The 12,685-nt window shown below is 34.8% G+C and overlaps 1 protein-coding gene and 1 long non-coding RNA gene across 3 annotated transcripts in view; one reads left to right on the plus strand and one right to left on the minus strand.

Annotated features, from left to right (window-relative positions):
- LOC127547910 (uncharacterized) overlaps nt 1–2,943 on the plus strand; it is a 351,717-nt gene extending 348,774 nt beyond the window's left edge. For both annotated transcript variants that reach the window (XR_007950291.1, XR_007950290.1), the window contains one exon: nt 2,420–2,943. This is a non-coding gene — a long non-coding RNA (uncharacterized LOC127547910). The remainder of the gene's footprint in view (nt 1–2,419) is intronic.
- LRRC36 (leucine rich repeat containing 36) overlaps nt 1–12,685 on the minus strand; it is a 59,043-nt gene that overhangs the window by 32,725 nt on the left and 13,633 nt on the right. Inside the window, exons 3-5 of the mRNA XM_051975008.1 lie at nt 11,467–11,659; nt 10,560–10,659; nt 4,471–4,553 (exon numbers count right to left, since the gene is read on the minus strand). Coding sequence (XP_051830968.1) covers nt 4,471–4,553; nt 10,560–10,659; nt 11,467–11,659 — 376 coding nt within the window. The remainder of the gene's footprint in view (nt 1–4,470; nt 4,554–10,559; nt 10,660–11,466; nt 11,660–12,685) is intronic.

Consider the following 12,685-nt stretch of genomic DNA (forward strand, 5'->3'; position numbering starts at 1 on the left):
CAATGCTGATACAATACATTAACCCACAGTGGGGTGCAGAAAAAGACTAATAATGGGCATGGGGATTGGAAAAGAAGGCTGAGGGAAATGCAGGGGGAAGAAGAGGAACATCAAGGAGGGACTTCTGCTCTGGGAAGACAGGAAGGTGACAGAACAAAAATGGTTACTGGGGGCATGAGATCGAAGACAAGTAAACGAACAGTAAGAGAATGACTTAGGGATGACAAGCTAATCACCTGTTGAGCTGCATTTTTGAACACTGAATTACTTCCAAGAATACCTAAAAGATCCTAGAATATGGGAGAGGTACCACAAAATCAAAGGAGGAGAGACAGCCAGAGTCTTCAACAACAAAAAAAAAGGGAAAAGAATAGTTCTAAGTAGTATTAACTGGCCAGTGAGCAAAACTTTGATTCTAGTGGTTCAAACACTTTTTAGCTGTGTGACCATAAGCAAGTCACTAAACTCAGCCTGTGCTCTCTCAACTTTGGAAGAGAGAGTTGTACTAGATGGTGCTTACTTAAGTAAGATCCCTTCCACCTCTAATTTATATCTAAATTTATGTTTCTATAATGAACAGAATGGTTGATGAGAATATAAAAAGTGATTACAAAGAGTCAGCAAAATTTCTTAATAATAGGTCATCCCATGCCCATCAATTGGAGAATGGCTGGGTAAATTGCGGTATATGAATGTTATGGAATATTTTTGTTCTGTAAGAAATGACCAACAGGATGAATACAGAAAGGACTGGCGAGACTTACATGAACTGATGCTGAGTGAAATGAGCAGAACCAGGAGATCATTATACACTTCAACAATGATACTGTATCCTAGAAAACCCCAGAGATTCTACTAAAAAGCTATTAGAAATAATTCATAATTTTAGCAAAGTAGCAGGATACAAAATAAATCCCCATAAATCCTCAGCATTCTTATACACCACCAACAAAATCCAAGAGCAAGAGATACAAAGAGAAATTCCATTCAAAATAACTGTTGATAGCATAAAATATTTGGGAATCTACCTACCAAAGGAAAGTCAGGAATTATATGAGCAAAATTACAAAAAAGTTTTCACACAAATAAAGTCAGACTTAAATAATTGGAAAAATATTAAGTGCTCTTGGATAGGCCGAGCAAATATAATAAAGATGACAATACTCCCTAAACTAATCTATTTATTTAGTGCTATACCAATCAGACTTCCAAGAAAATATTTTAATGATTTAGAAAAAATAACAACAAAATTCATATGGAACAATAAAAAGTCGAGAATCTCAAGGGAATTAATGAAAAAAAAATCAAATGAAGGTGGTCTAGCTGTACCTGATCTAAAATTATATTATAAAGCAGCAGTCACCAAAACCATTTGGTATTGGCTTAGAAATAGATTAGTTGATCAGTGGAAAAGGTTAGGTTCACAAGACAGAATAGTCAACTATAGCAATCTAGTGTTTGACAAACCCAAAGATTCTAAATTTTGGGATAAGATTTCATTATTTGATAAAAACTGCTGGGATAACTGGAAATTAGTATGGCAGAAATTAGGCAAGGACCCACACTTAACACCACATACCAAGATAAGATCAAAATGGGTCCATGACCTAGGCATAAAGAACGAGATTATAAATAAATTAGAGGAACATAGGATAGTTTATCTCTCAGACTTGTGGAGGAGAAAGAAATTTGTGACCAAAGATGAACTAGAGACCATTACCGATCACAAAATAGAAAATTTTGATTATATCAAATTAAAAAGCCTTTGTACAAACAGAACGAATGCAAACAAGATTAGTAGGGAAGTAACAAACTGGGAAAACATCTTTACAATTAAAGGTTCTGATAAAGGCCTCATTTCCAAAATATATAGAGAACTGACTCAAATTTATAAAAAATCAAGCCATTCTCCAATTGATAAATGGTCAAAGGATATGAATAGACAATTTTCAGATGAAGAAATTGAAACTATTACCACTCACATGAAAGAGTGTTCCAAATCACTATTGATCAGAGAAATGCAAATTAAGACAACTCTGAGATATCACTACACACCTGTCAGATTGGCTAAGATGACAGGAAAAAATAATGATGAATGTTGGAAGGGATGCGGGAAAACGGGGACACTGATGCATTGTTGGTGGAGTTGTGAACGAATCCAGCCATTCTGGAGAGCGATCTGGAATTATGCCCAAAAAGTTATCAAACTGTACATACCCTTTGATCCAGCAGTGTTTCTATTGGGCTTATACCCCAAAGAGATACTAAAAAAGGGAAGGGGACCTGTATGTGCCAAAATGTTTGTAGCAGCCCTGTTTGTAGTGGCTAGAAACTGGAAAATGAATGGATGCCCATCAATTGGAGAATGGCTGGGTAAATTGTGGTATATGAATGTTATGGAATATTATTGCTCTGTAAGGAATGACCAGCAGGATGAATACAGAGAGGCTTGGAGAGACCTACATGGACTGATGCTAAGTGAGATGAGCAGAACCAGGAGGTCATTATACACTTTGACAACGATATTGTATGAGGATGTATTCTGATGGAAGTGGATTTCTCTGACAAAGAGACTTAACTGAGTTTCATTGGAGAAATGATGGACAGAAACAGCTACACCCAAAGAAGGAATACTGGGAAATGAATGTGAACTATTTGCATTTTTGATTTTCTTCCTGAGTTATTTTTACCTTCTGAATCCAATTCTCCCTGTGCAACGGGAGAACTGTTCGGTTCTGCAAATATGTATTGTATCTAGGATATACTGCAACATATTTAACATATATAGGACTGCTTGCCATCTTGGGGGGGGGAGGAGGGAGGGAGGGGAAAAAACGAAACATAAGTGATTGCAAGGGATAATGTCGTGTAAAAATTATCCTGGCATGGATTCTGTCAATACAAAGTTATTATTAAATAAAATAAAATTTAAAAAAAAAATAAAAAAAAAATACATTGACAACAAAAAAAAAAAAAAAAAAAAAAAAACAATGATACTGTATGAGGATGTATTCTGATGGAAGTGGATTTCTTAGACAAAGAGACCTAACTGAGTTTCAATTGATAAATGATGGACAGAAGCAGCTACACCCAAAGAAAGAACACTGGGAAACGAATGTGAACTATCTGCATTTTTGTTTTTCTTCCCGGGTTATTTTTACCTTCTGAATCCAATTCTCCCTATGCAACAAGAGAACTGTTCGGTTCTGCAAACATATATTGTATCTAGGATATACTGCAACATATCCAACATATATAGGACTGCTTGCCATCTAGGGGAGGGGGTGGAGGGAGGGAGGGGAAAAATCGGAACAGAAATGAGTGCAAGGGATAATGTTGTAAAAAAATTACCCTGGCATGGATTCTGTCAATATAAAGTATTATTAAATTAAAAAAAATAATAGGTCATCCCAGGGTAAACTTCTTATAGTACAGATTGGAAAAAATTGATTGGATTTTATGTACATTGAACACCAAAGTGCTGACAAGATGTTGAACTGGAGTTATGCAGCAGGAATATGGGAAAATTCCATTAGGAATATGGCACTAAAGTTCAGGAGAGATCAGGGCTTGGGAGATTTGGCTATCATTCACACAGAAATCATAGTTGAAGTTACAAGAGTGGAGAGAGAAGAGATCTGAAAACCAGTTCCTATGAAGTGTGCATACTGAGACATTAGGAGAAAGGACAGGATTAGCAATAGATATAAAAATAAGTGAGTCTTTAAGAAAAGCAAGAAATAAACCAGGATCACAGTGCTTCCTTATGCAGTGTAGGGGGAAATAAAACTCTATAGAAACCACCAGACTAACAAGAACTATTCTCCAGACAATACTGTTAACTCTATGACATGGCAGTAATAGTTTATAACTTTGTTAGCCATGTCTGATTACTAATAGTGCTTGCAGTGAGCCTACTCCAGGGATTTGGCACAAATATGATTTTCAGCGGAAAGAAAACCTTTCAAAGCAACAATGTGAATTCGTTTAAAAGAAGTAAAACCAAGTCAACAATTAAAGCTTCTCAGGGCCTCCAGAAATGGCACTTTGTCCAGTAAAGCAATTACTTCCCAATAGCTTGAGCACTTTGGAATGCTTCATTAGTTCATGGAGGAAATTTCTGAGAGCAGCAGTTTAGCTCAGCCAAGTAAAAGCAATTACATTATATCTTAATATGTATAGAAATCTAATTTCCAGGACTATACACTAAATTTTTTTCCACATATCAGCCTAAAAGCAGGAGAGATCAGATATGATTTATCTTGCATAAAATATTATGAACTTGAAATCAAAACTATACAATAAGATGCTAGATGCTCACTGACTTCAATTCATGGCCATTTTCCCAGACAAACAGGCAGCAAGAAATATTAAAAATATGTTACAGACTGAGAATTTCAAACTTTTCAAAACCAAACCTATTCAAACTAAATAAGATTTATTACTTTTTAACTTCAGAGAGAAACATACCTGTTTCAATCCGGTTATCAACATCTGTTTCAAGTTTTGTTGGTGACCTTTCATCCATCACACAGTTTTTCAAGGTTTTCTCCCTAGAGTTGCCATATTATAATGCTTTAAAAATCACAAAAGAGGTTTCTAAAGTAAAAAAGAATTTCTAACAAAAATACATATGAATTCATGATCATCAAATTTTTGAAAACTCACTCTCATTCCACATATGCAGTCATCAGATATTATTTCTATTTCCCTACAGAGGCTATCTTTCACAGATAATCTTTTTGCTCTTTCCCCCCCCTCCCCACTTTTATAATTTTGGCTCTTATTAGTTTCTCCCCTCTCTAATCTATCTTCTACCCAGCTGCCAGTGTTTTTGAAAAACCCAGATCCACTTATGTTATATAGACCAGAAGTTTATTGACCTCTTTGTTGTTTTTGAGCCATTTTTCAGTCACGTACAACTCTTCATGACCGCATTTGGAGTTTTCTTGGCAAAGATACTGAAGGGATTGCCATTGTCTCCTCCAGCTCATTCAATAGATGAGGAAACGGAAGCAAACAGGGTTAACCAATCACATATTGTGGCACTTTAAGGCGCCACCTAGTGTCTCTACTGATTTCTAAGATCAAACATAAACATTTATTTGGCCTTTAAAACTTCATTACCTGGTCTTTCCACTTTGGACACATTTCAGTTATCCTTTTCCCATCAAGACTTTCCCTATCATAGTTTTGATATATTGTGAGTCAACATAGAAAATTAAATGAGAATTATGGGGAGAGGGGGTGTTGCAGAAGCCACAGACAGCACTCAAAAGTCATCAGATGACACAGAAAAAATTTAGAAATTCAGAAATACATAAAAAATAGATATAGTACTATATCATATCAACATATTCATCTTTAATAATTCAGATTTCTTTGGTACAAAGGGAGAGTCAAAAAATTGTACATGGACTTTCCCCCACTAGATATGAAAGGGATAACTGTATTCTTTCTCCCCCCCCCCCCTTCCCATAAATTCTATAGTCCAGCCAAACCCATGTTCTTGCTGTTACACTTCATGTTCTGTCACCATGCTTGGACACGGGCTATTTTCCAAGTCTGGAATGCCCTCCTTCCACATCTCAACTTTTTGGAATCCCTGATTACCTTCAAAATATATTTTATGCCCACGCCCACACACACACACACACACACACACACACACACACACAATACCTTGCTGTAGAGGTAGAAACAATAAGAGGTGATGAGGGCATGAACTAGAATGGTGTTCTAATAGCTGAAGAAGAGGGGAATGGATGGATGCATGGATGGATGGATGAATGGGAGAAAGGCTGCACAGGTGAAAGTAATAAAGCTTGGCAACTGCCTAGATTGGCAGGATGTGGAAGTATGAGGAGTGGAGGAAGGCTCTAGTATGGCAAACCTGAAGGACTAGGTGCCACCCTTGACAGAAATAAGGAAGTTAAGAAGCAGGCAGTTATCCTATGTGGTATGTAATGCAAACAACTAGCAGAATCAGGGTTCAAGACCTCAAAGTCTCCAAGCCTCTTTTCATTCCACCATGGTTCTGCTATAGAGACAAAGGTTCTAAAAGAGTGGTATAGTTAGAATATAAACAAACACTCAATTTATAGAAAGAAAAAGAGTTGATGTCTAAAAACTGAAATATTATCCAAAGAAAAGACAATTTGTAGTTATTAGTTTAGAGAAATAAAGAAAATATTTTGTTTTTCATGTATTTTCATGAAAATAAAAGCAAGGGAATGTTAGAAAGCTAATATTAACATTAATACTAAGCATCTGGCCAAGGATGTAGTCAGGTTGGGATTTTGGAGGAGCACTATCTATTTGGGGACACTAAGGTTTTGGGGGGAAAATTTCCTACCTCCAGTTACGTTTTAATGTATACCGTGAATATTTCTTAAGTCCATTAATAAAATCATTTCTAAATATAACCCTATACCTGGATAATATTTTTCCCTCATGATAAATGTTTTGTAATCACTTATGATATTGGAATGAAAGCAATTTTTTATAATGTATATGTATCCCTGCTTCACATAAATCCCAGATATGAAAATCTGAATCCACAAAAGAGATAAATCTAAAAGATGATAAATCATTTTACAAAAAGATTCATCACAGGGATTTTATTTACAAAAATATAAATACATAAAAGTTTTCAGGAACAAACCTATCAAATTCAAAAAAAATTACTGGTTTCAGAAATAGACAAAAAAGCATATGTTATTCAGAATGTTTTTTTTTTTAAATTGCAAAGCCCCAAATCCCAGGATAAAGCAGGAGAGAGTGAAGTAGGAGAGGAGTGAACTTAATGTCCACAACCTGTAGAAAACTGACAAATGCTTAGAACATGCACAAGCCAAAAAACCACGAGAAGCTTATCTGTCTGAACAAAACTTTGCAAACATACCCAAAGGAAGGGATTGATATGTATATGTGTCATGTGTTGGCCCCTCCCAGAAATATGATTGACAATCTTTTTGATATTCATTTTATTCACTGATACATTTCTGCTCAGTGCAAGTTTTTTCCTATTTACAGGAATTTTTAATTGGCAATGAAAAGTTTTTCCCAGAGAAGTAAAGCTGACAACAATTGTTCTCTTGGGATTTATTCTGCCATTACAAAGCTGCATATTTAGAAGCCCCAAACAATGAATAGTGTTTTTCATCTATGGACTTGTTGTAGGGTGAAACCATTAGAATCTGATCAACAAACAGAAATCTGGGAATTGTAACTGTTCTGCTATTTCAATGGATCCTTCATCTCATAAATCTAGGGACTCCCTCTTACCAGGGTGTGTTACAGCCCTTCCTCACATCTTCTCATCTTGTGCGAAACCATAAATCCTCTGTGGAGAATCTACTCAAATGTTGGAAGCCTTCAGCTTTCTACCATTTCATGGACACCTTTGAACATGGCAGCCATTCCATCAGTTATCTCTCATTACTTCTATATTCAACTCCCTGCTTTGGGGTTTACATGTCCTTGGTAATAGTGTCTATGACATTTCTTATGCACCACTAGCAATTGCTGACAATATGCTATATAGCCTTAGGATAAAAATGTGATCACTGCTTTCTGCATCATTTATGATTAGTATACCTCAGAGACTTTGTATTCCACATGACACAAGCAATGTTATACAATATCACCAAGATAATAGGGAAATTTTTTTAAAGAAAGGCAGTGGGAGGGAATGTAGCTTTGGTAACAAACAAGCAGCATGTTATCACTGAAAAGTACCTCAGTTTCCCAAGTAACCCAGTTCCTAGCACAGTAACTGGCATCTAGGAAGTACTTTTAAATGCTTGTTAATTTATTAATTGATAGAAGGCGATTTAGACTTTTCTGATTATTTCATTCTGAGCCCAGTTTATCACCATCTATCATGCTTATCCAAGGTATATTTTCCAATGTAATAAAACTAAATGAATTGTCCATTATCAATTCCATATCATTATCTGGATAATATGAATTCTCTGTCCAGTTAATTTTCCTATTGGGATTGTTAGATCAATTGCATTTTAATGACAATAGTTATGGGATGGAATAAAGCTTATAAAAATATTTTCACATGACAACATTCAGAGAAAAGTGTAAGAAAAGTGGCAGGGTTATCAGTGAAAAATGGTGAGCATGAAAATACAAATGTAAAAATGTATTGTCTTGTTTTAATAATTTGGAACTTTTAAGATAATTATCTTACTGTCACAAGAAGCAGGATGAAAAGAAAATAACAGTTTTTTGGATGTCACCTGCACCTAGCTTACAAAAGCTTCAAGTACTAAAACTTCTACATTTTGCAGTCAGAAAGGCAATCTCATTCAAATAAGAATTCCTATTTTCTAATCCCAAACTTTTCATAATATACAGTAAAATACAGCTTTGGCAACTATTTCATTAATTCTTTTGTTATTTGAAATCAAATCTGAATGAAGGAATAGATGATTTGGGCCCCAAAAGTCCATTTTAGACATATTACTAATTTGATTATCTACAATAATCAAATTAATAACAGCCAAATCTCTATTTCATTTTATGCCATTTAAACAGAAACTTGCTATAATTGTGACATTTTGTTATTGTTCCCCAATCCCTAATTAATCTTATGGTCAAAACATTTTATAACGTTGCTTTAAAAAATTGCTAAGTTTTGGTCAAACATAATTTTTAAAGTTATATAAAAGTAAGCTTAAATTGTGTAACTCTAAATTCTCTCAGATGGCAATTTATATCAGCTAGTAGAGAGTAGCAGGGTCATATATTTACTAAGAAATATAAATAATATTTTACTTAATGATTAAGGGGTAGGATTCAGCAAATTAGTGACATATATGTGAAATTTCCTTTGGAAAAAGCCAGCATAGAGTTTTGCCTTGACAAAAATATATATGTGTGTGGAGTGGGAGAGACAGAGAGACAGTATGACAGAGACAGAGACAGAAAGAAGAATTTGATTTAGCAAGCTATTCCATTTCTTTTGGTTATTTACTCCTATAGGAACCTTGGCATTAGATGATCTAGATTTGACTGAAGAACCACTGTTTTCCGGGCAGAAGTATATCCTATTACCAAAAAAAAAAAAAAAAAAAAAAAAAGCATCTGAGAGAAAAGAAAATTGTATTTTGAATCCTGACCTTACGGTCGCCTAATATTTATTTAAAGCCACTCTAAAGATTGAGTTCTTAGGCTTCATGTTGAGATACAAAATGCATGAGACCTATTTGAACATAAATATTAACTAAAAAAAGAAGATTGATTGGACCATTTAGACTTCACAACTTTGGAACTTTGTCAGTTATTTGCTTCATGGAGAAATAATTTTTCCTTTGGTTTTTTTTCTTTAATACCAAACTAGACAGAAAAGTTTACTTATAGCCTTGCCTGACTAAATAGTAGTTATCAGCCACACAGATTCACAGCCACATAAAGATAATAACTAAGAAGAAAGAAATGTGGCCATTATGTTCTCTTCAAGGAGATAATAGAGATGATAGATTGTATCAAAATTGATTCTAAAATAATAGCCACTTTATGTAACATTAAAAAAAATTCACAAAGAGCTTTTACAACAGTATATAAGAGATATGGCAAGTGTTTTTTTTTCTTTTGTTGCTACCTTTTGTTTTTATACTAGTCATTTTCTCATAAAAAATTGTTAAACAATTCTAAATATTGGTTGGCAGTTGTTGAAGTGAGACTATTCATCTTTGTCCTTATAAAGTTTTATTTCTTTTTATTTTTCATTATTATGACTCCAAACGATTGAAGCATTTCTACATTTTTAGCCCATCAATATATGAAATTGAAATGATCCTGGTTTTTGTTTTTTTCCTCACAGAAGCATATGCAACTGTCCAAACCTACTTTTTCCCTATTGAGAGGAAAGAAATGTTTCATCAGCTTTTTACTGGTTAATGCAAAAATTTTTCTAGTTTTCAATGATTTTTAAATTTTTAATATAGCTTTTTATTTTTCAAAATACATGCAAAGATAGTTTTCAATATTGACCCTTGCAAAACCTTGTGTTCCATATTTTTCTCCCACAGCAGGTAATCTAAGTTAAATATGTGCAAATCTTCTTAACATTTCCACATTTATCATATTGCACAAGAAAAATCAGATCAAAAAGAGAAAGAATGAGAAGAAAGCAAGCAAGCAAACAATAAAAAAGGGGAAAATACTTGTTGTGATCCATATTCAGTCCCCATAATCTTCTTTCTGGACGCAGATGGTTTTCTCCATCACAAGTCAGTTAATTTGCAAATATATCCCCATTTTATAGACGATGAAACTGAGGTCATATAGCAAGTAAATTCCAGAACCTAGATTCAAACTTAAATCTATCACTCTTTCCATGACAATATATTACACATGGGACACAAATGTTCAAGATGACAGTAATGTTCACGTGGAGGGTCCAGATACTCATGTGAGATAATTCTTTAGCTACTTATGCCAATAACAAGATTTCGGGATTGTGATTTCTGCTGGGAATTAAAGAACTTTGATTGGAAGCTCACACAATCAAGAACCAAATAAAATAAGATAAAACTCCTTACCTCTTATTTTCCACATCAAAGAGGAAATTTTCATTGCTGCCCAGTTGACTAAAATGAAGTTTGGCAGCTTTCCGCTCACTGTCCCGGACTACTCGGTCATCTAAAGACAAAAAAGATGATCTGAGCATGCTAATTATTTCCTATGACATCAACACAAATTCACAAAGTGAATACCAGGAAGAGATTTCATATTCTTTTGTGCTGTGGGCAGAGACAGGTAACAGAACAGCGCTATTATGTTGTCACTGGGACTAGCAGAAACTCTTAGAGACACTAAGAATATCATAGCAACAACAATTAGTACACACGTGCAACCAAATCTAAGGAAAGGAAGTTTGGATGGTAAATAACTAAAGTATTCTGTCCTCAGTTAAGACATGTGCTTAACGTCTAGAGGTCCAAAGAGCCAAGTCTAAGGGTTGAAATTAGTGAACCCTATTTGGAAAGAATTGTCTCAAATACTTTTGTTTTGCCCATGTTACTGATTCAAAAATTCCTTTCCCACAAAAAAGACAATGTAATTAACTCATTAATTAAAGGATAAGGATGTACAATATTGGAAGAGATATATTTTTCTTGATATTGATCTCTAAAAGTCCCAGAGGTCTTATCAGCCTGGAAGCATTTTTTAAAATGTGTTGGGGTTTTCCCTGAACAATAAAATAAGGTCAAACTAGAGAGAATGAAGTAACAGAAAAAAATAAAAGATTATCATTAAAAACACTAAAAAAAAAAAAGCTTATATATTGCCAAAAAAAATCTATATAAATACAACAAATAATGCACTCTTGACAGTTTTATACCCTGAATCAGCTTCTGAGATAGTAAAAGGCAATAAATTAACAATAAACTTTGCTGTTAAGCAAGGTCTTTGAAAGGATGGGATGTGGGAGGGAGAAGCTCTCACCCAACTTTTCCAGATTTTGTAGTACATGTACAGCAAAGAGTCTATAGTCTGTATCTTTCCTGACAACAGGATTGAGTCTCAAATCTAGCTCTTTTAGACAAGGTAAAGCCTGCAGGCGAGACACCTCTGCTAATGAAGGAATGTTGTTGTAATATAAATTCAGATCTTGGAGTGAAGATAAATATTCGATACCCTATTAAGGAAAAAAAAAACTGTTAAAAGATGCCTATTGGAAGAGCTAAGTCCCACAGCTAAAAGTGGGAATATACTTGCTACATATCATATAATAGAGGGCAGGGCTTGAATGCCACTCAGTTGTACGATGAAGCAAAAAAAAGCAGCCTTTCAGAAGGAGCTAAATTGTCCTAACCACTTGAGGTTGTAGCAGGAACTCTAAATTTGGAATCAAAGGCCCTCATTTCAAATCTCCTCTCTAGTTCAGCTGTCATCTTGGGCAAATCACTCATCTAGGTCTCAGTTTTCTCCTTTATAAAACAAGGAGCTTGGGCATTGTGTTCTCTAAGGTTCTTCCTAGTTCTAAGTCACGATCACAGATTTCAGAATTGAAATAGATGTCCATGATCATCTAATCCAAAACATAATGTGATTCCAACATGCCTAGCAATTGGTCATCCAGCCTTAGGACCCCTAAGGACAGAGTAGAAGCCCCTCCCTCACGTGGCAGTCCATCCCACTTTTGCACAGCGGTCACAGGTAGAGAGTTTTCCCTTAGATGACACTTCAATTATCTATTTCTATTTCTTGCTCTAGGTCAATCAGAACAAGTCTCACATCTTTTTCTTGCAACAACCCTTTTAATCCCTAATTACAAACACCAGACTGCTCTTAAATCTTTAACATCTTAAACATTCCCAGGTCTTACATCAGCAGCTTCTTCCTACAGCATAAACTTGAAACAGTTTACCTTTTGGAGCTTCTCAGTGTTCTTCCTAAAATGAGGCATCTAGAACTGTATACAACATTCCAGATATACTTTGACTAGACATGCAAAGGCAGAGGGCAAAGAAGCTCCTATCTGCCTCTTAATGCAGCCTATAATTACATGTGTTTTCTGGTCTGCTATAACAGACATCTGCTACACTCATTAAGCCCTCCATTCAAATCCTCAGATCTTTTCTAAATAAATTTGTCCAGCCACATACTTGTGAAGTTGATTTTTTGAAGTCATGTGCAAGGATTTACATTTAATTTTTATTAA

Source organism: Antechinus flavipes, chromosome 2 (genome assembly GCF_016432865.1).
Source record: "Antechinus flavipes isolate AdamAnt ecotype Samford, QLD, Australia chromosome 2, AdamAnt_v2, whole genome shotgun sequence".
NCBI lineage: Eukaryota > Metazoa > Chordata > Mammalia > Dasyuromorphia > Dasyuridae > Antechinus > Antechinus flavipes.